The 27,151-nt window shown below is 36.6% G+C and overlaps 2 protein-coding genes across 2 annotated transcripts; both read right to left on the bottom strand.

Annotated features, from left to right (window-relative positions):
• Positions 1–5,758: 5,758 nt before the first annotated feature.
• On the bottom strand, positions 5,759–6,715 carry LOC100916155 (olfactory receptor 5B2-like). The gene has a single exon (XM_003774565.2). It carries the CDS (start codon positions 6,713–6,715, stop codon positions 5,759–5,761), a length of 957 nt encoding a protein of 318 aa, XP_003774613.2.
• Positions 6,716–21,600: 14,885 nt separating this feature from the next.
• On the bottom strand, positions 21,601–26,847 carry LOC105751044 (olfactory receptor 5B12-like). The gene is made up of 2 exons (XM_031942357.1): positions 26,510–26,847; positions 21,601–22,657 (listed from the first exon to the last, which is right to left on the bottom strand). The coding sequence occupies exon 2, from the start codon at positions 22,634–22,636 to the stop codon at positions 21,680–21,682; it is 957 nt and encodes a 318-aa protein (XP_031798217.1). The 5' UTR covers positions 22,637–22,657; positions 26,510–26,847; the 3' UTR covers positions 21,601–21,679.
• Between the last annotated feature and the right edge of the window lie 304 nt (positions 26,848–27,151).

Here is a 27,151-nt window from a genome sequence, read left to right as displayed (position 1 = left end):
TTCCCTAGTCCTTGTTTTTAGGTATTCCTTTAAATCAAGAGAGATCATTGCAGCTGCAAGGATGGAGGCAGAGTTAGTAACCTTCCTTCCTCCTCAGTCTCAGAAGGAACAATGGAAAGCAGATGCATGAATGACTCTAGGGACTGCTGTCTCCAGGTTGGTCCCATATCAGTGAGACCTAGTAGTCAAATAATGGGAAGTCAATAGTTGAAGTCCTATATAAAGCAGGATCCTGAGATCCTTGGTGCACAATAACTCTCAAGAGACTATTTTTCCTTAGAGACAATTGACTATTACAACCATCATATACAGAATATGCCATTAAATTTTGCTCTGACCATAGGGATCAAACTTGAGTCCTGTAGGAGACCATTTTCTTGTCTTTTATTTTTTTTTTGTTAATCTACCTCATTGTTAGAGGAAATAGAAAGAACCCCTGACTTGGCAGTCAAGGCCTAATTTCTAGTCATTGTATTTTCTCCTTGAGAAGCCTGAGGAAGACAGTATCCTTTTCAAAATTTTAATCTTTTCACTTGTAAAATAAAGATAAAACTCACTCTATCATTGTATATGAAATGTGGTGATTCCAAGTACACTATTGCTATTATACCAGTTGCTCACTCAGACCCACTGTACTTTTACAGATGAACCATGCTTTCTTTAGAATAATCTAGTGCCAGCTGATTTGATCCACAATGCCAAAAGCATTCACAAATGGAGAATTGGTAGTCTCAAAGTGTAGGAAGAATAAGCAGAAACCTACTACATAGCTGGGACTCAATTACTTCCTCTATGAAATTTACAGTTGCTTTCCACTTGACATCCAATTGTAACCCACGTCAAAGTCCCTCAAACCCAATGAAGACATCTGGACTCACATGAACCATGTTTCATGCTGGATAATGACCTACAAAATAATTGCTTTCTCTTCCTTTGTGTGTTTGTTTGTCTGTCTCTGCCTTTGTTAGCTCATTATGACTGAATAGAGTTGTTCTTAAACAAATCATCTTAAATGTTCTTAGTAGAACTTTATTCCTTAGTTTCTCCCAATGTGGTTAGGATGAATCTCCCACTCTCATAAAATAATTCAAATTGCTATATCTTGGTCAACCTTTATTCCATCTCATCAAAAGAAGTTAAATCAAAGGATCAAAATTTGTTAAAAAACAAAAACAGAACCAAAAATATCACAGGAACCACTATTCTTTTTTTAAAAGTTGCCATTTAGTAGTAGTGATCTAATCTCCAATGCCAAATGGCACAAAAAGGATAATTATATATATATATATTGACTATCAGCACCTTCACTAGATTCATCAAAAATGCTTTAAATCATGACTTTATTGTTTTGTTCATGATATTGATTTGAGAAAGTAATGGAAAAATAATATAGATTAATAGATTATTTAAAATGTAAAAGATTAAATTTTAAAGTGTTTCATATGTATGTATAAATAGATATTAATGTCTATCTATCTATTTATCTACACACAAACATACATATTTTTGAAGCCCTGATTCTTAAAATTTTTTCATCTCCCTCTCTGGTTTAGGGGCTGCTGCATAAGTTAGTGGCTTTCTTCTTGTAATAATAAACTTTTCAAAAGAAAATCACCACAGTTACTCTCTTCCACTTAGGGCTGTGTGTGTGTGTGTGTGTGCCTGTGTGTGTGTGTGTGTGTGTGTGTGTGTGTGTGGGGGGGGGCGAGAGAGAGAGAGACAGAGAGAGAGAGAGAGAGACAGGGAGAGAGGGAGAGGGAGAGGGAGAGGGAGGATAGGTGTGCAGTGTCCTGGGCTTAGATTGAAAGAAGTCATCTTCATGATTTCAAATAGAGCTTCAGGTACTTAGTACCTGTGTGATGCAAGGCATGTCTCTTAACCTTATTTTCCTTTAGTTTCCACACCTGTGAAATGAATAAGAGAACAAAATGGGAAATGGCTATTTTTGCCAAAGAAATAGCCAAAATGAGCTCACCAAGAGTGAGACACAACTCAACTAACAAGAAGACAACATTCATATTATTTATTACACATAAGTCTTATGAGATATGGATGCTTATAAGACACTTTAAACTCAAAAAAACTGAGATTGCAATCGGCCTGGTGGTATACTACTTGAAAGTTTCTAAGATAATATAAATTCAGGTCTCTCCAAACTCCAAATTTGTGACAATTTCTACTACGTAATTTTGACATTCAAATAGTTTGGATTCTGCTTGGGGCAAGCCTTTTGCGAGATGGCAGTGGTTATTCGGGGCCTGGGAGTTCTGTCTTCCCAGTGGGCAGCAGTAACAATATTGGCGACAGTAGTGCCTAAGGCTGAGGCAGCTGTTTTCCTTTAGCCCCAGCAGTTGTAGCATTAAGTCATAGGCTTCATTCCCTCCTTACCTGATTTACTCTCAGCAGTCCAGCCCTCTACTTCCCTCATTGCCTTTTCCAACCTCTCTTAGAACATTCCCACCTTGGGACCACATCCCTGCCCTACTAGACTGCCAGCCCCCAGAATAAAGTTTCTCAGGAGCCATTATATGGCAGGGTCTAACAATGTCCCTGCCTCACTGACCAAGTTGTGGACCCTAATGAATGATCTGAAAACAGACCTGCTTACGGGCTGGACCCCAAGTGGGGTCCTTACTTCTTGTTGACAAAGGCTAGTTTGCCAAGGAGGAACTGCCAAGGAACTTAAGGTTCTAATGCTACTTAACACTTCAGACAATCAACTTAGATAGTGTTCCCACAAAACCTACAGATTCCTGCATTGTTTCTCTTTGAGACTTCCAGGAAAACCACTACTCAAAATCTAAGAAGGATTATGTCAGGATCTACTCCACTTGTGTTTTTCAAGAATATAAGCTCTGCCTTTGTCCGGAGTGTTAAGCTCTCTTCCTCAAGAAGAGCACTTCTGCTTACAAGCACTGTCCTTTCTCTGAGATTAATTAAACTTCTGTTTGATCATTTACTTTCCTGTCTCTGGCCTGGCTCCAGCCATTCACAGCTTAGAGCCTGGTTCTGCTCTTAATAGCTGCTCAGCACAATCTATGCTCACATACAGCTGCTAATATTCCTTAGAGCACATCCATGGCTAATTCATTTGTTGGAAAAACGTCTCCTTGCTTCAAGTCAAAATGTAACTCTGAATATTCCAGCCATTACTCCCTGTTCTGCATTCTACATTCTAGCAAAATGTGTCTAGTCTTTTCTCCAAGTCCCATCTTGAAATATTTCACCCACCCAGATTGAAATTTCATTCCCCCCCAAAATTTACTCATTTCCTTAACTGTTCACTACATGGGACAATCTCTAATAAAGCTCATCTTTGCGTCCTCTAGTTATCAATGTCCTTGCTGAAATGTGGCAATCAAGAAAATATTGAAGTGCCTTTAGAAAGGGGGCAGTTTAATGCTGCAGTAGATAATCCATTGGGCTTTGAATCAGGAAGATGCGAGTTCTAATTCTATATTAGAATAATGAGTAATACTGAACAATTCACTTAAAGTCTGTTTGCCTTAGCTCCTTATCTGAAAAATGGAGAGACATTGGAGAAAGAAATGGTAAAACACTTCAAAATTTTTGCCAAGAAACCCTTATGAACAATATCCATGAGGTCATGTAGAGTTGAACAGAAGTGAACATTTGAACAACACAAACATTCTGAGGAGGGCAGAACATAACAGTACGAGCATCACCCTCATTTAAGAGAAATGGATTTTCAATATGATTAAATATGGCATTGACAGTAATGATTCCAAGCACACTATTGATCTATTGATGTTATACCAGCAGCTTACTCATACTCATGTCAAGGTCTAGTGGATTTCAAGAATATGAACTTTGCCTTTGTCCAACATTTTAAACTCTCCTTCTCAAGGGGACCCCTTATGCTTACAAATATTTTCCTTGTTCTGAGATCAATTGAACTTCTGTTTCACCTCTTACTAGCCTGTTTCTAATTTGCTTTGTTTGGCTTCAGCCATTCACAGGTTAAAACCTGATTCTGTTCTCAATAGCTGCTCAGCACAATCTATGTCCAAGTACATCTGCCTGTATTCCTTAGAGCACACACATGGCTCTTCTCCCTATATGGCTTTTGAACCTTAATCTACTTTCCAAAGTATATTCCTCAGAGTTGACAACCAATAGTAAATCCATCATTTCAGATATCACATAACTGTCCAATATAGCCCCTAGGGCTCACCAAGTTTCAATGTGGATGAGAAGATAATTACAATGACAGGAATCAAGAAGGAACAATTTCCCCCCCTCTTCAGTCCCCCAAAGCCCCCACATCAAGGAGACCATTTCAAGTCAACATCTCCCTTGGTGGTGGAGACCCTTATAACTTTACTGATTCTATTTTTTAGGACAATGAGCCCAGCATTATTGCCTCTGCTTCTGGCACCTTGGGTGGGCCATCTCCTTTTTATCTCTAGGACTCCCTTAAGAAATACTTTGGTGTAGCCTGCCTCGAAAAAAATGAACTTAGAACTCTAGACTCCAACCTGGACAATCTATAGATTATGCTAATCACTCATGGCTTCAATTGAGATGCAACAATCCCATTAGACTTCTTTAGGCCCTTAATGTCTGTCACTGACATTAACCTTTCTCACCTGGACAGCAACCTGGCCAGTATCCAGGACTTCCTCTTCTCCCAGGAGTCACCAAAGCCTCTGAAACTTGAGAAAGATGTTGCAGATTCTTGGATTCTACTGGTACACAATAATTAAGTCCTTGATCCTGGTAGATTCCAGCACTTTGGCTACCCTGGGGTCTTACCTGCCATCGTTTTCTGAAAAAGGCTCTTTGTTCTCAGAAGGGAATTGCTATATTGATGACACCATTATCACTCTTCAGTCTGTCTCTGTGCCCAGCAAGGTCAAGAATCCTGCCATTTTCCAAGGCTCTCTCCCTCTGGGAAGAGGGGAGGAATGATCCAATCATCAATATACCCATCTCTTCCTTGGCAGCCTTCCTGAAAATGGAAGACGGGCATTGTCCCTTTGTGTTTATGCTCAGAGAAGTTTCCAGAAATCTCATTTGGGAAAAGAATAGTCTTGTGGAGGAAAAGTGGCAAAAGTTGAGATCCAAGATATAATGAGGCAATCATTCACCTGAGTAAGGGCAGGATGTGCCCAAGGAAATTCTTTGGATACAGCTTGGTATAAAGCAAGAATCCCAGGTGAGCAGAGGTCAACAGCAGAAAGGAACCCACTATTAACACCAGGAGTGCCATGGGATGGGACCCTGCCTGCCACTGTTCCCATTTTTCTGGATCTCCACAGGGTAGCAACTTAGACTTTCACCACCACCTGCACTAGTTCCATGTTCTCCCGTTGTTTGGTTTTGATCCCTCTGATTATTGATAGAATTATGTTTTGGATTTTTTACATGAGAGAAGTTTTTACTTCTCCTTCCCCATAAAGAGAAGGTATATGTATACATACCCATAAACAGTGCATAAATATATAGTATTATATATATATATATATATATATAATATTCACACATACACAGATTAACCTACATACATATATATACATATATGTATATATATTATATACACACACATATATACCTGCCTACACACATATACACATACATACATACATTCAAATATATGAAAATAGATCTATAAAGGGATCAAATAAAAAAGAAAAAGTAAAAGTTTGGATTCTACTTCTCTATGCATAAAAAAAAAAATTTACTCAGTTTCATGTTGGGATCCCAAAGTGTGGAAGATACTGATTGGATTTTCTCTCTAAGAAAAAAGATGATCTAATTGAAGTTGCTGTCCTTTCACAGCTTTTCTGAAAGCATTTTTAACATCTTTATTCCTAAGACTGTAAACTAGAGGGTTCAGCATAGGGATGACCATGGTGTAGAATATTGACACTATTTTGTCTGAGTCCATTGAATGGTTTGAACTAGGCTGGAAATACATGAAAATGACTGTCCCATAAAATATACTCACTGCTGTGAGATGGGAAGCACAGGTGGAGAAGGCTTTCTGGTGGCCTTCAGCAGAACGAATCTTCAAGATAGTGATGAAAATTAACAAGTAAGAAGTAAAGATGACAAGAAATGGGAAGAAGGCATTGAATGACCCCAAAATAAAGATTATTAACTCAGTAATGTGAATATCAGAGCAAGAAAGAACTAGGAGAGGGGGGATATCACAGAAAAAGTGATGCACTATGTTTGATCCACAAAAGGAAAGGCTAAATATGTTTCCTATGACTATGGAGGATGTCAGAAAGCCACAGATGTGAGCACCAGAGACCAGAGATGCACATAGAGTTGGTGTCATGGTGGTGGTGTAATGTAGGGGCTTACACACAGCTTCATGGCGATCATAGGCCATGGTGGCTAGAAGGAAATTTTCAATAATAACAAAGGCCCCAAAGAAAAACAATTGGGCTGCACATTCATTGTAGGAAATAATTTTGTTTCCGATGAGGAGCCCAGCCATTACCTTGGGAGTAATGGTTGAAGAATAGCCAAAATCTACCAGAGAGAGGTTACTGAGAAAAAAATACATGGGGGTGTGGAGGTGGGAATCCCAGGAGATCAAAGCTACCATCCCCAGGTTCCCCACCAGAGTGGTGAGGTAGATGAAGGTGAATATTATGAAGAGAGGAACCTGAAGCTCTGGAACATCTGTTATTCCTTTAAGGATGAACTCATCCATTTCAGATCTGTTCTCCATAGATTCCATTTAAGAGTGATGTCATTCAACCTGCAATAAAAGAAAAATCGACTCCATGACATCAAAATGTTTAGAAACCTGTCTTATGTGAAGACTAGAAACAAGAATTTTAGTGACCAATCACCTCTAGGTACTTGTTATAGCAGTTATTCTAGATCCCCAAAATTCACTCATTCCTTTTCTCATAGACAGTTCCTCTGCATTGCCTCTTGCTTTTTAAAATCTATCACAAGTTTAATCATCCTCAAAATGGCTTTTCCCACTTCAGGAAACGGAAGTACCTTAGTCTGGGGCAAAAATTAACACTAGAAGAGAGAATGAATACCTAGATCTCTTCATATGAATATGATTCACTTCCTTGAAGAAGGGAAGAAATAGAAATAAAAGAGAAGAGGAACAGAATCAAATAAGAGGAAAGTCAACAACTGAGAACAGGGAGGAGAGTGTAGAGGGCCTGGATTTTGGAGAAGTATACTTGGAACAAGGATACTTACAAGTTGTTAACTCAATGGAATTGATGGGATGATTCTTCTCTAGGTCACATATATACTTAGTACTTAGTATGATGATGTAATGACTCTCTAGTTCACACATTTTCAGTATTCTGTAATGATGTAATTGGACTAAGGTATATAAGGGCTGAAAGGACTAGAACCGAGAGATTCCATCTTTGACCAGCTTTTTGGTGGCTTTTCTTTCTCCTTCACTCCTCCACTAAGGACTTGGGCTGATTCCGAGGTCCTCCAGAAAGCTAGACTGAACATTACAGGAGAGGATCAAGGAATGATGGCCAAGAGTTTATTGGAATCCTGTTTTCCTGGATTCATCATAACTTTAAAGTTTATGTGGTTGACTAAAGTTACCAGTCCTTGAGTGGAAACAGTTGTCAATGGACACCAGGGGTATAGTTGTAGAAATCATCTTTCCAAAAGACCACTGGTGGATCGCTTAACAATATATGAGTTTTAATTTTGTATCCTCTACACAACCTGTCCCTATTTTAGTTCAGAAGGCAGCCATAAACAATGATATTTTGTTCTTTCCTTTACCATATATTTTTGGAGGCAGTCCCAGAATAATCTCTAATTTTGGAGTCTGTATCCTTCAAGTCTGAGATGAAATTTCATCTATAGAATCCTTTCTTAATTCATTGATCTCAATATAAGTGCCTTCCTTCTTTTGATTACCTCTAATTTATACTGGATATAGCCTGTTTGTAAACTGACATATGCATGTTATTTGTGGAGAGATTATGGGACTCCTTGATAGCAGGGCCTGTATTTTACTTTTCTGTGTATTCTCAGTGATTAGTATGGTGCTGGACAGATAAAATAAGCCCTTAATAAATGTTTATTGGATCACTGCTTGATCAGTGATAATCTTCAATGTCTGAACTAAAGTAAATTGGCCTTTAGGCTTCAGACAATGACATTTAACATTCCCAGGCATCACTTTAATGTTTCACAGCTTGGAAGGACTTGCCACTCCTTTAGTCTTATTTAATTAGTTTCACCTTTACCATCATGAATTATTTCAAGTACTCATAGGACTTATAAATAAGCTGCCATGTGCTATCTGTTCCAAGTTGTCTTTAAATATCTACATACACATGTATACCTGTGTGTATATTTATATATACACATACATGCATATATATACTTACACATACACATATATATATGTACTAAAGCAGACAATTTCAAATCAGCATAACTCCTCAGAAGTCATGTAATTCAACTCACATCTGACTAGGAGTCACCTCTATCAAAGCCCACTAAAAGTCATATATATAGTCATATATATACGTGTATATATATATATATATATATATATATATACACGTATATATATATAGTTATATATATCTATATCTATATCTATAGTTATAGATATCCAAATATCTAGATACCTATATTTATCTATCTATTAGCATATTGGAGTTTCCAAGGAATTACACCACATATTCAAAATGAATTAGATTCTCTAATACATAAAAACAAATCTGGCTCCCAAGGTACCATTGAGATGTGACAGATAGGATTAGGATGTGGTTCTAGACAGGTTTTTCCTTTATTTGAATGAAATAGGATAAATTACAGCAGGCTATTACAATATTTTTAAACTGAAAAAATACACTGATATAAAGACTCCAGAAAGAATGTAGGAAAACATGGCAGAAACCATTTATATTATTTTCACTATATTACTGAGGAAAATCTTCTATCAGGCCCAGAATGTTTTCTATTAATCTGAATCTTTTATTGTCTCTTTGCCTCTCAATGCTGTTTTTTATCTCTGTTTCTCTCTATCTCTGAATATTTGTTTGTGTCTCCCTCTCTCTAATTTTCCATTTTATTTTGTCTGCCTGCTTCTCCCTATGTGTCTCTTTCTATTTGTATGTATATCTATCTATTTATCTATCTATCTATGTACCTGACTAACTATATAGACTGTTAAAGGAGTTTTTGCAAATATCAACAAAGAAGTATTTTCTACTAATATAATAGTAACTGTATTAAGTGGAAAACAAACTAACCCAGAATCAAGGTTTTGAGTAATATTTGTCTCATACGTGCTGTGTGCCATTTTTGTAATTCTAATATCGCTTGGATTTTCATGTATTTTGTCTGTGATTCCATGGAAAGTAATTATCCTTCTGCTCCTTTGATTCCTCATTCAGAAAACTGGAATAATATTTCTTCAGATATGGGGAGGGGGGGTCAAATGTTTTTCAAGAATCAAATGCTATAGACTTTAAAGTTCCCAAAATCAGGTTATTGAGCTCATGTGTGACAATGGATGAGTATGGGCTCTGAAAAAGAAATACATAGAGAAAAGAACATAGAGATGTTCATATACTATAAAAGACTTGTTTGGTAATGTGTTATGTAGAGAGAGCTTTGATCTTTGATTCAACAACATGTAGATTTAAATAGAACTTCAGACTTTTTAAATTATCTATGTCTGGACAAATCAGTTAAGGCAATGATTCCTCACATTGCTTATCTGCAAAAAGGGGAAAAGATGTAGGAATGGAATTTATCTTAAATAGTTTTTTGGGAGATTTAAATGAGAATATTGATTATTAGACTTGATTTTTGAAGTTCTTTCCATTTCTGAATCAATGAGCCCATCACACATTTAATCTATATTAGTTTAAAAAAATATCCATTATTCTTCATAACACTATATTGAAGAACTTTTTTTCCTAATATGGTTAATGGTAATTGATAGATAAGGACAAAGTAAATGAATAAAACTTTATCTCATAGACTGTTAGAGGAGTTTTTGCAAATATCAACAAAGAAGTATTTTCTATTAATATAATAGGAACTGTATTAAGTGGAAAACAAACTAACCCAGACTCAAGCTTTTGAGTAATGTTTGTCTCATACGTGCAGTGTGCCATTTTTATAATTTACAGCACTGAATGAAATTCAGATAGATAGATAGATGCATACATACATACAGTCTGTGATAATCCTTTTCACTGATGTACTCAAGATTTTGTTCCTCTTGAGTTCCCATGTTTAGAGAGATCCCTTCCTTGTTGGCAAGGTTAACAGGGTGATTTGTTTTTTTCACTCAGAAATAACCAGGCTTTGATCAATAGCCCTCTCTTGGAAAGGTTTTTGATTAGGAGGTTGAAGACATGGCTTTTAATTTGATTTGGGAATTTACTTAGTTTTTCTGTGATTCCATGGATTTTAGTTGATCCTTCCATATCTCTGCCTGTTCATGGGAAATATGGGCATAATATTTCTTTGTGTATGAGGGTCACACAGTGTTTGGAAGGGAATTATTTGTCAAGAATAAAATGCTATAGATTTAAGTTATCAAGATCAGATTATTGGGTTTGTATGTGATAATGGATGAGCAGATGCTCTGAGAAACATAAATACATAGAGGAAAAAAAGGATAGCCGTGTTCCTACAAAAAACTAATATGCGAATATGATGTGATGGAGAGAGCTTTGATTTTTTGAGTCAAGAACATGTGGATTTAAATCTCAACTCAAACATGTATTACTGGTGTGTGTCTAGACAAATCATTTAAACCAACTAGTTTCAGGTTATTTACTTGTAAAAGGAGGAAAAATCTCAGAGTAATGGTATTTATTTCAAATAGCTAGAAGATTAAAATGAGATTACTGAAGAACTTTCTAATATATAAATATGAGCTATTATTATTCAGGTAAAAAACTCTATCTCCTCTATTTTTTTAATTAAATCTCCTTCTAAATCTTTTTATGCAGTACCTTATACACAGTATACAGTAAATAATATTAAATTATGTACTCATTGATCTACAGAGTCACCTATTCTTAAAATGGTTCTTTTGATTACTAAAGGATGAAGAGTTTGAAAAGCTACAAATAAGTAGCAAATAAATATTTGAGCCCAATTTTCATAAATGATCCCATTTGAGCCCTTAGACAAACCTATGAAATAAGTACTAAAATGTACTACTTCATGGATAAAGAAAAAGAATTAAATAAACTTACCCTGGAAAAAAATGAGCCAGTACCTTGAGATAGAAGAAATTTTTATACAGGTCTTCCTGCCTCGATGTCCAGCAGTGTTTCCACTATTCCATTTGTATCTACATAAGCATTGTAGCCTTGAATTTGGAGATCCTAGAATCTGGCTGGCGTAATATAGAGAGAAGTGGCCAAAACTCCAAAAAGGAGGGAGAGGCAAGATTTTTATATTTATTTTGACTTTGAAGTTCCAAGTCTAGCAAACATATGATCATATTGGAAAAAACTCTTTGCTAGACACAGGGGAAGAAGTCAAAGGTATCTAGTAGTATAGTAGCTGGTCACTTCTGGTCATTGCTATGGCATGAATGACAGAAGGGTTAGCGATTCCCATTCCTATCCTACATTCACTTCAGCCTCAGGAAACAAAAAAATAAACTAGATGAATGAGTAAATGACTCAGAGAACTTAATTCACCAGCTGGATCCTCAGAACTAAGCCCTTTTGTGGAATAGTTTAATGTCAGTGACTGAACCAGGGACTTTATGCAGCCCTGGCAGCCCTGAGGCTCTTGGGAAATGATGCTCCCTTGGAGGTTCTGGTATCTCTGCTGCCAACTCCTGAACAAAACAATTAAATTCTGTTCTGACCATGGGAAACGAACAATTTTCTCATAGATATTTTGTGATTCTTTGCTTGTTTTTAGCAAAGTGAGATAGAATGGAACCTGGGAGAGGCTTCTGGTCCTGCTTCTACTATCTCCAACTGGGTGACATTGGCCAAGTCATTTAACAGCATCAAATCTCAATTTATTCTTCTTTGAAATGGGTATAATTGTGCAGCCTGGGTAGTGCAGTGGATAGGATATTGGTCCTTGAATCAGGAACACCTGAGTTCAAATATTACCTCAGACACTTGACATTAACTTGCTGTGTGATTCTGGGCAAGCCACTTTACCTTTTTTAACTCAAAACAACAAGAACAACAAAAACTTGTATTAGTCACAGACCTGAATTCAAATTCATACACACTCACTAGCTCCAGATCATTGAACCTATGTTTCTTTCAGTTTTATTTCAACTATAGAATGAGGATAATAATAATACCTGCTACCATGTTGATTGTGTAGATCAAAAGTGATAGTACTTTAAAGCATCTAGTTCTCTATTTGGTATATGAAGTCCCAAGCACATCCCAGTACTCATTCACTGGCTGAAACTCTATTGAATGCCTGGCCAGTGTTACTAACCCAGTCATATGAGAATTTGTGTCAAGTTGAAAAACAATAACATCTGGAGAGGATGAGTTAAATTGGAAACTCCAGCCTTAATATTACAATGAGAGGCAACATAAAATAGGTTTTTACAGTACACTTCTAATAATCTAGGATGGTTTCAAGAACATTTTTAATGAGAATGATCTGTGAACCCCTCTCCAAATCTCCTGATGAGTTGTTTTCAACAACACAAAGTTACCTAATAATCCAAGATGGTTTCAAGAAGTTTTTCAATGAGAATGATCTATGAATCCCCTTTCCAAATCTTCTGATGATTTGCTTTCAACAAAACAAATTTGCATATCATCTTTATAATATAACACCATTAGATTTCTCAGCTAATTATTTAGATGGTAACAGAAGGAAATAAGGGAACTATTCTGGGATGATAGAATGAAAAGGAAGAAAGGTACCTGTGTGTGGCCATCCATTGAGAATCAATGTGCATTCAAGTGTAGAACCTTTGTGATATTGTGGAAATGATTTCAAGTGTTGAAGAATTGAAAGAATCCCTCAAATTTATCAGAAATAGGCTGAGAGTTGAATATAAAATTTTCACACATCCCCAAATGATTTTGTCCACGATCTTGAAAGTTTGAAATTGTTGCAGAAACCAGCCTAAAATTGTTCAGATATATGCATGCTTGCTTTCACAGAAGGGAAAAGACACACGAAACATAATTGAGTAATTATTAGTTTGTGGCATCAAGAAATTTTGGTTATCTCTAATTCCATGAACTATCATTACAAATCTCCAAAGAGTTTGTGTACCATTAAAAGGGAATTTGCATCAAACCATTGTACCTCTGGGTTGGGGATCTATTCTGGCTCCTAGTCCAACCTTTCATAAAGTAAATTCTTGCAAGATATTTGTTGAAATTCACTAAACAAAAAAGGGAAACGAAGCTCAACTCTGATCCAAATATCCTGTGTAATATAATAATGATGTGCACAGGATAAAATATTGGTGTTCTGCCCTGACAATAATGACTGTAATTTTCTTGACTGATAAAAATCTATTGTGTTAATTGAAGGAAGTTATGTGGCTTATCTTTTTTGCTTTATTGTCAACCACAAAATATAATAATGAATAAATAAATGGGGGAAAATATTCATTCAGTGTCTATGTACGAAGTACTGTTCCCAGGGCTGAAGATATACACTGAGAAGTAAAACCACCCTTGCTTTCAGAGATCATTAATCTAATTATGGATTATAAGTCATTCAAGATGCAAACATTACATAAAGACCATGGTTCATTAACTTAGAAAATAGGAAGACAAACTATTTATATTGATATTATTATCTCTTTTTAATGTTGTTGATAAAAGCAGCAATGTTCAATGGTTAACCATTTGACACTGGCAGTGTCTTTGGTAGCAAAATTGTTTTCCTCATAAGTGTTTTGTTAGCATTGGCTGCAGGGAGAGCAGCAGAATATAGAAATTGGAAAAACAGCAGATTTCATCTTTTAAAAAGCTATCGTATTGTAAAATGTAAAACATGTATCTCCTTTCAATTTATTGATTCAAAATTTTCTCTACCTTATTTATTTTAATACATTTACATAACTATAACACATGGTACATGTGCTAATTATATATTGTGTTTGCAGTACTACATAAACAACTTGCTATTGTGTGTAGATGTCTCCTTGCCACTTTAGTATAAGTCTGCTTTAATTATAGCAAAGGTTGTCAAGTCCCCCTGACTTCTTAGAAAGGCCAAGATGTCCCCTAAAGCAGATAGGGTGTCAAACCACCACATCAGCAGAGTTACTTTTACTGGACTAAAGAACTATACTTTGCCCAGGGTTCCTCATTATCTGTGACCGTCTACACATCCTGCTTTCTTTTGTTTTAATTGAAGCAAGTATGCATCAGTAGTTAAATCCATAAACAAATTTTAGCATAGGAGGAATCACACAGGCAAGTACTAATATAACAAACAATATGAATAAACAAGATACCATAAAAAACTTCCATGCGTCCCAGAAGGAAGGTATAGAAAATAACTATTAATTCACAACCACACATATACTTCCTTCATCAGCCAAGAGATAGTGCAAAGACAATCTATTGTACATCACTTCATGTGTCAGGGAATCCAATGATTTCTGCAGGTTTTGAAGGCCTGCATCACTCATTAGCAATTATTTTTGTGATCATGTAATGTTTGTTGGTCAATTGCCATACATACAGCCTAACAGTCATGCTCTTTCAGTGGCAGATGTAGTCAGAGATGGAACCACCTGATGTTTCTTGGCTCTTCTTTGTTTCAAGGGTTTTCTCTTTTTCCATCTCTCTGATGGATAAAGTGGGATAAGGAATGTTGGCACCCATTAGATTTTGTCTCCATCTGTAGAGATACAAGCAAACCTTTTCTCCCAAACAGTTGAATTATCCCTTCCACTCACCACTCTCCAGATCTCTCCACATCACCTGGCGATTATCTAAAGATACTGGAGCTGCTCACACTGGACATTGCCTTTCCAGTAGGTTATGAAACCTGTCTGCCAGAATCAATGTGTCCTCATCAAAAAACCAAAAAATTAATAGTATAAAGAGGTAAGTTTAGAAGTTCTCTAGGGTTGTCTGTGTCTCCCCCTTTCTTTTGTTTTTGTTTCTCCTTTCTACTATCTATTGCCTGTCTTTGAGGACTGAAGAATATGCCAGTGCTGTGTGAAATATGATGCTGTACAAAAAAGTGTGAGAAATTTTTGCAAGTATATGCAGGTCCATTACCTGTTTTTCTGCTTGTAGCATATCCATAGCAGCAAAGGCCTGTGTAAAGAATTCAGTGACCACCCAGGCCATCTCTTTTGCTGCTGCTACTGCAAAAGTAAGTCCTGAAAAGGTGTCCATGGCAACATGGATAAAAGACTGAGAACCAAAAGATATAAATTGGGTCACATCTATTTGCTAAATTTCATTGGGCTTCAAATCTTGAGGGTTCTTCCCTGGAGGAAGTGTAGGAGGAAGTGGAAAGTTAAGCAAGCTGTACAGGTTTTTACTATCCTCGTAACTTAATCTTTTGTTATTCCAAACTGCAGATGTAAAACTCAAGCTGCCTGATGATATTTAGAATGAGATTCTTGGGCTGCCTGAAATAGAGGAGCATTAGCTAACATTGTGAGGAAGTGATTTACCTTTGTTTCCATGAAAAAAATTGGTCCTGGAAGAACAGTATGAGAGGGGACATGCAAGAGGGAATACTTACTTGGGTGGTTTTGCACCTGTGTCTGAAGTTCCTTAAAAAACTGAAATATGTTAGAGGCTATATATTTATTTGGGCTGTGGCAATTCTTTGTAACACACCTACTGAATAAGTTGATTCAGATATTATATTTACATCTCCTGGGAAATAAATAAGAGCTAGTATAATTGCATACAATTCATTCTGTTGAGTGGACTGACTACTCTTTTAATAAATATGTTAGGAGAATATACAGCACAAATGTTATGTTTGGACACATCTGTGAAGATTATCAGTCCTTTAAGAGAGATCTTAGGAACCTTTTCTTCAAAAACCCGTGGCTAACTATGTAATAACCAGGCTATCTTTAAGGGAGACTTATGTGTAAAAATTTGGAGCTGTGGCCAATAAAATTTGCCACTCTGGGATGGTTTCCCATCATAAATTAATTTGTACATTGATATAAAAGATGTATATCTTGTTATGTCCTTTCCCAGCTAATTGCATTATTTCTTTAATGGCTTTTAACAAGATTCTAGACATAAGCACTGGATAAGAAGTAAGCCTTTGGTCTGATTATGATGTTTTTTGCTATGAATTTCCAGTCATTAGAGGTTAGGATTTCATAAGTCAAATTCTCTGATACTATCCTAACATAAGATGATGCAAATCCATAAAGAGTGCAAGTCTTTTTCACAACTTTGATAACTTCCAGATTAAAAGGAGTGTGTCTTCTCCTGATTTGACCTGGAGGCCTGTTAGGATCATGTTATTCAATCACAGGGTATACTTTTCTTCTCAACCCAAATATATCCCATCCCTCCTCCCTTGCTTTACCTAAAACCGTTTATACTTGAGACAAAGGAAGAGGGCAAAACTGTGTTGATGGTGCCTATAGTGTCACTGCCCTCCCAGCTCCTACTTTTGCTCCCCCAAAAGTGAATTTGAGGAGAGAAGGATCAGGAAGCAGAGGATACCCCAGGGGTGCCTGTGTAGGCATTGGTAAAGGGGACTTGAGAAACTGAAAAGCACTATGCCCCTCAAACTTTCCAGTTCAATGCCTATTTTCATCCCTTCCCCATGCATACCCTCTGGGGCTGTGAGTACCATCCCCATATTTGTTCTCCTTATACTTCTTTGTTTGACACCCCATACTAAAATCATACTTTTTCTTATATTTGGGTTTTCTTATTATTATTATTAAAGTTTTTTATTTACAAAACATGCATGGGTAATTTTTCAACATTGACTCTTGCAAAACCTTTTGTTTCAAATTTTCCTCTTTTCTCCCCATCCCCTCCCCTAGCTGGCAGATGGTCTAATACATGTCAAATATGTTAAAATATATGTTAAATCCAATATATGTATGCTTATTTATACAGTTATCTTGCTGCACAAGAAAGATCAGATCAAGAAGGAAGAAAAAAAACTGAGAAAGAAACAAAATGCAAGCAAACCTCAACAGAGAGAGTGAAAATGCTATGTTGTGGTCCACACTCAGTCACAGTCCTCTCTCTGGGTGTAGATGGCTCTCTTCATCACTGACAAAGCAGCACAGGTTTGAATCATCTGATTATTGAAGAGAGCCACATCCATCAGAATTGATTATCAGATAGTCTTCTTGGTGCCATATATAATGATTTCCTGGTTCTGCTTATTTCACACAGCATCAGTTCATGCAAGTCTCTCCAGGCCTCTGAAATTGTCCTAGTGGTTGTTTTTTTACAGAACAATAATATTCCATAACATTCATATAGCATAACTTATTCAGCCATTCTGCAACTGAGGGGCATCCACTCAGTTTCTAGTTTCATGCTGCTACAAAAAGGGCTGCCAAAAACATTTGCACATGTGAGTCCCTTTCCCTTCTCTAAGATCTCTTTGGGATATTTTCCCAGTAGAAACATTGCTGCATCAAAGGTTATGAACAGTTTGATAAGTTTTTGAGCATAGTGCAGAATTGCTCTACAGAATGGTTGGATCTGTTCACAGTTCCACCAACAATACATCAGCATCCCAGTTTTCCCACATCCCCTCCATCATTCATCATTCTCATTTCCTATCATCTTAGTCAATCTGAGAGGTGTGTAATGGTATCTCATAGTTGTCTTAATTTGCATTTCTCTGATCAATAGTGATTTGGAGCATTTTTAAATATGAGTACAAATAATTTCAATTTTTTCATCTGAAAATTGTTCGTTTTCTTTGACCATTTATCAATTGGAGAATGGCTTGAACTATTATAAATTTGAGTCATTTCTCTATATATTTTAGAAATGAGGCCTTTATCAGAACTTTTGAATGTAAAAATGTTTTCCCAGTTTGATGCTTCCCTTCTAATCTTGTCTGCATTAATTTTGTTTGTATAAAACTTTTAAACTTAATATAATCAAAATTATACATTTTGTAATCAATAATGACTTCTAGTTCTTTAGTTGCTGTGAAGACTGAGTTAGCACCCTGGATACTTTAAACTCAACCGGACTCAGGATAAGTAAAAGCCGTTGGCCTTTATTCTTTGTTGAAGTCAGAGGAATGGACATAGGAATCTCCACACCTCTCTTCTTTCTCTCTCCGCCAGGAATCATCTGGCTTGTCTTACTCCACCCTCTAATCCCTCCTTCAAATCTCTTTATACACCAACAGATCTAGCCAGCACAGAGTGGTGGGCAGGACCATTCTTTCTCCAAGCATATGCTAATAGAGTATTGTCCAATTGGTAATCAGCCTTAAGTGCTCGGTTGTCCAAGTGCATCTGCTCAGAGATTCAGCCCTTTACAGGTTGCAAATTCCTTCTTCCTCCACAGATCTTAGACTGTGCTTCTCCCCTGTACTTCCCTCACTGCACTTGCCCACCTCCCTTATAGCATGGCTGCCTTGGAGCCACATTCCTGTCCTACCAGACTGCTAGCCCCCAGATTAGAATTTCCCAGGGACCTCTGCATGGCAAGATCCAGCCATGTCCCTATCTCATTTGGGACCTAGAGAATGATTTGAAGATAGATCTGCTAATCTACTGGACCCCACTTGGGAATAGCATCTTTGTTTTTGACAAATTCTAATTTACCAAGGAGGTACTGCCATAGCACTTAAGACTCCAATGACCCATAACATTCAATCCCAATCAAACCCATAACAATCAGCTTAGAAACTATTCCCAGAGGATCCACAAATTCCTGCATTGTTTATGCATACATGAACTATACAGGGCTAAGAATGATTCTGTTGTGGTCTAGTCTAGTGGATTTCAAGAATATCAACTTTGCCTTGCCTAGCCTTTTTAACTCTCCTTCTCCAGGGGACCCCTTCTGCTTACAAGCATTTTCCTTGCTCTGAGATTAATTAAACTTCTTTTCTCCTTTTACTATCCTGTCTCCAATTTGCTTTGTTTGGGTCCAGCCATTTACAGATTAAAACATTAAATCCTGGTTCTGTTCTCAATAGCTGCTCAACACAATCTATATCCAAGCACATCTGCCCATACTTTTTATTTTTTAATTTTTTTTTTATTTAATAGCTTTTATTTACAGGTTACATGTATGGGTAACTTTACAGTATTGACAATTGCCAAACCTCTTGTTCCAATTTTTCCTCTCTTTCCCCCCACCCCCTCCCCCAGATGGCAGGATGACCAGTAGATATTAAATATATTAAAATATAAATTAGATACAGAATAAGTATACATGATCAAACCGTTATTTTGCTGTACAAAAAGAAGCAGACTCTGAAATATTGTACAGTTAGCCTGTGAAGGAAATCAAAAATGCAGGTGGGCAAAAATATAGGGATTGGGAATTCAATGTAATGGTTTTTAGTCATCTCCCAGAGTTCTTTCACTGGGCGTAACTGGTTCAGTTCATTACTGCTCCATTGGAAATGATTTGGTTGATCTCATTGCTGAGGATGGCCAAGTCCATCAGAATTGGTCATCATATAGTATTGTTGTTGAAGTATATAATGATCTCTTTGCCCATACTTTTTAGAGCATATGCATGGCTCCTCTCCCTACATGGCTTTTCTATTTTAATCTATAGTGGTTCCAACCTATATTCCTCATATTTGACAACCAATAGTAAATCCATCATTTCAGATTTCACAAAACTGTCCAATCTAATCCCTAGGGCTCACCAAGTTTCAGTATGGATGAGGGGATAATTACAATGATAGAAATCAAGAAGGAACAGTCTTTTTACCTTCTTCCAAATCAAAGAGACCATTTCAAGCCAACATCTCTCTTGGTGGTGGAGACTCCTCTGTCCCCTTATGCCTTTACTGATTCCATTTTTTGGGAATTATTGACAGGATTATTGCCTCTGTTTCTGGGCACCATGGGTGGGCCATCTCCTTTTTACATCTAGGACCCCTGCAGACTCTTAAGAAGTTCTTTGATATAGCCTGCCTCAAGAAAAATGAACTTAGTGAGAACTTAGGAACTATAGACTCCAACGTGGACAGCCTATAGACTATGCTTATCATTCATGGCTTCAGTTGAGATGCAACAATCCTATTAGACTTCTTTGGGTCCTCAATTAGCTAACTGATATTAGTCTTTTTCATCTGGATAGCAACCTGGCCAATATCTAGTACTTCCTCTCCTCCCAGGAGTCACCAAAGCCTCTGGAACTTGAGGCAAATGTTGCAGACTCTTAGAATCAACTCCTACACTTTAATCAAGTCTTTGATCATGGTAGATTCCAGCACTTTGGCTACCATGGGGATTGATCTGCCTATCTTTTTGAAAAAGGGCTTTTGTTCTCACAGGGGAATGACTACAGTGATGAACCCACCATCACCCTGTAGATTGTCTCTGAGCCCAGCAAGGTCAAGAATCCTGTCATTTTCCAAGAATCTCTCCTGTGAAGACCGAGTTAGCACCCTGGATACCTTAGAATCAGCCAAAGTCAGGATCAGCAAAAGTCCTTGGTCTTTATTCTTGGTCTTTAGGGTAGAAGTGAATTGGATGGATGCAGTATCTCCACAATCTCTCCTCTTTGTCTCCTGCCCCAAAGTGACTCTGGTTAGTCTTACTACACCCCCTACTCCCTCCTACAATTCTCTGTATACACCAATTATCGAACCAGCACAGAATAGTGGGAAGGGCTATTTTCCAAACATATAGTTATAAAGCATTGTACAATTGGTAATTAGCCTTAAGTTCTCAGTTGTCCGACCTCAGTGTATCATCTCAAGAATTTCAGCCCTTTACACTCTCCCTCTGGGAAGAGGGGTGGAATGATCCAATCATCAGGATACCCTTCTCTTCCTTGGTAGCCTTCCCGAAAATAGAAAAGGGGCACTGTCCCTTTGTGTTTATGCTCAGAGAAGTTTCCAGAAATCTCATTTGGAATAGTCTTGTGGAGGAAAAGGGGCAAAAGTTAAGACCCAGGATATAATGAGGCAGCCACCCACCTGAGCAAGGACAGAATGTGCCCGAGGAAATTTTCTGGACAGAACTTAATATAATGCAAGAGCCCCAGGTGAGCAGAGGCCAACAGCATTAAAAAACCCACTCAACACCAGGCATGCCATGAGATGGGACCCTGACTGCCACCATTCCCATTTTTCTATGTCTCCATAAGGCAGCAACTTAAGCTTGCACCACCATCCATGCTAGTTCCATATGTTTTCCTGTTGCTTGGTTTTGATCTCTCTGATTATTAATAGAATTACATTTTGGATTTTTACATGAAAGAAGTTTTTTCTCCTTCCCCATGCATATATATATATATATATATATATATATATATATATACATACATACATACACACACATAAACACTGAATAAATATATGGTATTATATACATATGTTACATTCAGACATACATAGACACACCTGTCTACACATATACATATGTATATACAGTCAGATATATGAAAATAGACAGATCTATAAAGAGATCAAATTAAAAAGAAAATATAAAAGTAAAAGTTTAGATTCTACTTCTCCGTGCATAAAAAAAAAAATATTCATTTTCATGTCTGGATCCCAAAGTATGGAAGATACTGATTGCATTTTCTCTTTAAGAAGAAAGACGATCTAATTGAAGTTGCTGTCCTCTCACAGCTTTTCTGAAAGCATTTTTAACATCTTTATTCCTAAGACTGTAAACCAGAGGGTTCAGCATAGGGATGACCATGGTGTAGAAAATTGACGCTATTTTGTCTGAGTCCATTGAATGGTTTGAACTAGGTCGGAAATACATGAAAATGACTGTCCCATAAAATATGCTCACTGCTGTGAGATGGGAAGCACAGGTGGAGAAGGCTTTCTGGCGGCCTTCTGCAGAACGGATCTTCAAGATGTTAATGAAGATTAGCAAGTAAGAAATAAAGATGACAAGAAATGGGAAAAAGGCATTGAATGACCCAAAGATAAAGATTATTAACTCAGTGATGTGAATATCAGAGCAAGACAGAACTAGAAGAGGGGGGATATCACAGAAAAAGTGATGGACTATGTTTGATCCACAAAAGGAAAGGCTAAATATTTTTCCTGTGACTATGGAGCATGTCAGAAAGCCACAGATGTGAGACCCAGAGACCAGAGATACACATAGAGTTGGTGTCATGGTGGTGGTGTAATGTAGGGGCTTACACACAGCTGCATGGCGATCATAGGCCATGGTGGCTAGGAGGAAACTTTCAATAACAAGAAAGGCTGCAAAGAAGAACAATTGTGCTGCACATTCATTATAGGAAATAATTTTGTTCCCCGTGAGGAGTCCAACCATTACCTTGGGAGTAATAGTTGAAGAATAGCTAAAATCTACCAGAGAGAGGTTACTGAGAAAAAAATACATGGGGGTGTGGAGGTGGGAATCCCAGGAGATCAGAGCTACCATTCCCAGGTTCCCCACCAGAGTGGTGAGGTAGATGAAGGTGAACATTATGAAGAGAGGAACCTGAAGCTCTGGATTATCTGTTATTCCTTTAAGGATGAACTCATTCACTTCAGATCTGTTCTCTGTAGATTCCATTTAAGAGTGATGTCATTCAACCTGCAATAAAAGAATAACTTAGAAAAATCCACTCCATGATATCAAAATGTTTAGAGACTTCTCTTATGTGAGGATTAGAAACAAGCATTTAAGTGACCAATAATATCTGGGTACTTGTTACAACAGTTATTCTAGATTCCCAAAATTCACTCATTCATTTTCTCATTAACAGTTTTTCTGCATTGCCTCTTGCTTTTTAAAATCTATCACAAATCTAACCATCCTCAAAATGGCTTTTCCCACTTCAGGAAACGGAAGTACCTTAGTCTGTGGCAAAAAATAATATTAGAAGAGGGATTGCTGTAGGTCAGGGTTGAAGAACTAGATCTCTTCATATGAATATGCTTCACTTATTTGAAGAAGGGAGGAAATAGAAATTAAAGAGAAGAGGAACAGAACCAAATAAGAGGAAAGTCAACTGAGAGCATGGAGGAAAGGATCAAGGAATGTTGGCCAAGAGTTTATTGGAAATCCTATTTTAGTCCTGGATTCATTATAGCTTTAAGGTTTATGTAGTTGAGTAAAGTCACCAGTCCTTGACTGGGAACAGTTGTCAATGGACACCAGGGATATAGTTGTAGAAATCATCTTTCCAAAAGATGGATCGTTTAACAATATATGAGTTCTAATTTTGTTTCCCTTACACAACCTGTTCCTATTTCAGTTCAGAAAGCAGCCACAAACCGTGATATTTTGTTATTTCATTCACCATATATTTTGTGGGGGAGGTCCCAGAGTAACCTCTAATTTTGGAGTCTGCATCCTTCAAGTCTGAGATAAAATTTCACCTGTAGAATCCTTTCTTAATCCATTGATCTCAATATAACTGACTTTCTTCTTTTGGTTACCTCTAATTTATTCTGGATATAGCTTGTTTGTAAGCTGACGTATGTGTGCTATTTGAATAGAGATTATGGGACTCCTTGATAGTAGGGACTGTATGTTACTTTTCTTTGTATTCTCAGTGATTAGTTTGGTGCTGGACATATACTAGGCCCTTGATAAATGTTTATTGACTCACGGCTTGGTCAGTGATAATCTTCCATGTCTGGACTAAAGTAAATTCCCCTGCTATCTGTTACAAGTTGTATCTTTAAATATGTACATATATATGTGTATATATGTGTATATTTATATACACATATATACATACATAAATGTGTGTGTGTGTGTGTGTGTGTTGTAAAGCAGAGAATCTCAAGTCAGCAAAGTTCCTCAGAAGTCATCTATTTCAACTCACATCTGACTAGGAATCACCTCTATCAAAGCCCACTACAAGTCATATATAGTTATATAGATAGAAATCTATATCTAAATATCTAGATACCTATATTTATCTATCTATCTAGTAGCATATTGGTGTTTCCAAGGAATTACACCACATAGTCAAGATGAATTAAATTCTCTTATACATAAAAACAAATCTGGCTGCCAAGGTACCATTGAGATGTGAGAGATAGGATTGGGATGTGGTTTCTGCCCAGGTTTTTCCTTTATTTGAATGAAATAGGATAAATTACAGCAGCCTATTATAATATTTTTAAACTGAGAAAATACACTGATATAAAGAATCCAGGAAGAATGTAGGAAAACATGGTAGAAGCCATTTATAGTATTTTCACTATATTACTGATGAAAATCTTCAATTATCAGACCTAGAATGTTTTCTATTATTCTGAATCTTTTATTCTGTCTCTTTGCCTCTCAATGCTATTCTTTATCTGTTTCTCTGTCTCTTATCTCTGAATATTTGTTTGTCTGTGTCTCACTCTCTGGAATTTTCCATTTTATTTTGTCTGCCTGCTTCTCCCTATTTGTCTCTTTCTATTTGTATGTATATCTATTTATCTATCTTTCTATGTACCTAACTAACTACATATGTGAGTTCTAATATTGCTTGGATTTTCCTGTATTTCTTCTGTGATTCCATGGAAAGTAATTGATCCTTCTGCTCCTTTGATTCCTTATTCAGAAAACTGGAATAATATTTCTTTGGATATGGGGAGGGGAGGGGGTCACACAGTGGTTGGGAGGAAAGTGTTTTTCAAGAATCAAATGCTATAGACTGGAAAGTTTCCCAAATCAGGTTATTGAGCTCATGTGTAACAATGGATAAGTATGGGCTCTGAAAAACAGAAATACATGAAGAAAAGAGCATGGGAATGTTCATATACTACAAAGTACTAGTTTGTCAATGTACTGTATAGAGAGGGCTTTGATCTTTGATTCAAGAATATGTTGATTAAAATAGAACTTCAGACTCTTTTAATTATATATGTTGGACAAATCAGGTAAGTCAATGATTCCTCAGATTGCTCATCTCCAAAAAGGGCAAAAATAATTTAATGGTATTAATCTTAAATTGTTGTTGGGAGATTCAAATGAGAAAAATTGGTTAATAGACTGAATGATTTCTGAAGTTCTTTCCATTTCTGAATCGATGATCCCATCACACTTTTAATCTATATTAATTTTTTAAAATATCCATTATTCTTCATAATATTATATTGAAAGAACTTTTTTTTTCTAATATGGTTAATGTGAAACTTATAGGTAAGGACAAAGTAAATGAATAAAAGTTTATCTCATAGACTGTTAGAGAAGTTTTTGCAAGTATCTACAAAGAAGTATTTTCTTATATAGAAAACATATATAGAAACTATATGAAATGGAAAACAAACTAAGAATTAGAGTTTTGAATTATGTTTGTCTCATATGTGGCAGTGTGCCATTTTTGTAATTTACACTACTGAAACAAATATAGATAGATTTATAGATACATACATACATAAATATATACATACAGTCTGTGATAATCCTGTCCCCTGATATACTCAAGGTTTTGTTTGGAGTTCCCATCTTTAGAGAGAGTCCTTCTTGGTTGGCAAAACTGACAAGGTGATTTGTTTTCTACCCAGAAATAACCAGGTGCTGTTCAATAGCCCTCTCTTGGAAAGGTTTTTGATTAGGAGGTTGAAAACTTGGCTTTTAATTTTGCTTGGATATTGTTTTTTTCTGTGATTCCATGGAGATTAGTTGATCCTTCCACACCTCTGCCTGCTCATTGGAAATATTGCATAGTATTTCTTTTTCTATGTGGGTCACACAGTGATTGGAAGGAAAATATTTGTCAAGAATAAATTCCTGTAGATTTAAGTTACCAAGATCAAATTATTGGGTTTGTATTTGACAATGGATGAGGAGATGCTCCGAGAGACACAAATACATAGAGAAAAAGGGATAGAAGTGCTCCTCCACTACCAAAAACTAATATGACAATATGATGTAGTAGAGAGAGCTTTGATTTTTGAGTCAAGAAGAGGTAGATTTAAATCCCACTTCAAACCCTTATTAATTGTTTATGTCTAGACAAATCACTTAAGTCAGCTAGCTTTAGGTTATTTACTTGTAAAAGGAGGAAGAATCTCAGAGTAATGGTATTTATGTCAAATAGTTGGGAGATTACAATGAGAATATTGAAGAGCTTTCTAATATCATATAAATGTAAGCTATTATTATTCAGGTAAGAAACTCTCTCTCTCCTAATTTTTTTTTATTAAATCTTCCCTTAAGACTTTTAATGCAGTGCCTTACAAAAAGAATAGAGTAAATAGTATTAAATTATATACTTATTGGTCTACAGTCACCTATTCTTAAAATGGTTCCCTTGATTACTAAAGGATGAAGAGTTTGAAAAGCTACAAATAAGTAGCAAATAAATGTTTGAGCCCAATTTTCATACATGATCCCACTCAAGCCCTTAGACAAACCTATGAAATAAGTATTAAAAATGTACTGCAAGTGTAACTATACACACTTCATGGATAAGGAAAAAGACTTCAATAGACTTACCCCTGGGAAAAATGAGCCAATACTTTGAGATAGAAGAAATTTTTATACAGATCTTCCTGCCTCCATGTCCAGCTGTGTTTCCACTATTCTGTTTGTACCTACATAAGCAATGTAGCCTTGAATTTGGATCTCCTAGAATCTGATTGGCTCAATGTAGAGAAAATTGGCCAAAACTCCAAAAAGGAGGGAGAGGCAAGATTTTTATATTTATTTTGACCTTGAAGTTCCAAGTCTAGCAAACATATGATCATATTGGAAAAAACTCTTTGCTAGACACTGAGCAAGAGGTCTAAGGTATCTAGTGGTATAGTAGCTGGTCACTTCTGGTCATTGCTATGGCATGGATGACAGAAGAGTTAGTGATTTCCATTCCTAAATTACATTCAGTTCAGCCCCAGGAAAAAAAAATAAACTAGATGAACGAGTGAATGACTCAGAAAACTTAACTCATGAGCTTTAACCTCAGAACAAAGCCCTTTCACAGAATGGCTAAATGTCAGTGTCCAGGGACTTTATGTAACCCTGGCAGCCTTGAAGCTCTTGGGAGATAGTGCTCCCTTGGAGGTTCTGGTATCTCTGCTGCCAACTCCTGAACAAAACAAACAATTAAATTCTGTTCTGACCATGGGAAAAGAACAATTT

The sequence above is a fragment of the Sarcophilus harrisii genome, chromosome 6 (assembly GCF_902635505.1).
Source record: "Sarcophilus harrisii chromosome 6, mSarHar1.11, whole genome shotgun sequence".
Classification (NCBI taxonomy): domain Eukaryota; kingdom Metazoa; phylum Chordata; class Mammalia; order Dasyuromorphia; family Dasyuridae; genus Sarcophilus; species Sarcophilus harrisii.
The sequence above is the reverse complement of the archived record's forward strand: the minus strand, read 5'-3'. Positions and strand labels throughout refer to the sequence as shown.

Coding starts and splice junctions, on each gene's coding strand:
- LOC100916155 (XM_003774565.2), bottom strand. CDS start 6,715: ATGGAATCTATGGAGAACAGATCTGAAATGGATGAGTTCATCCTTAAA.
- LOC105751044 (XM_031942357.1), bottom strand. CDS start 22,636: ATGGAATCTACAGAGAACAGATCTGAAGTGAATGAGTTCATCCTTAAA.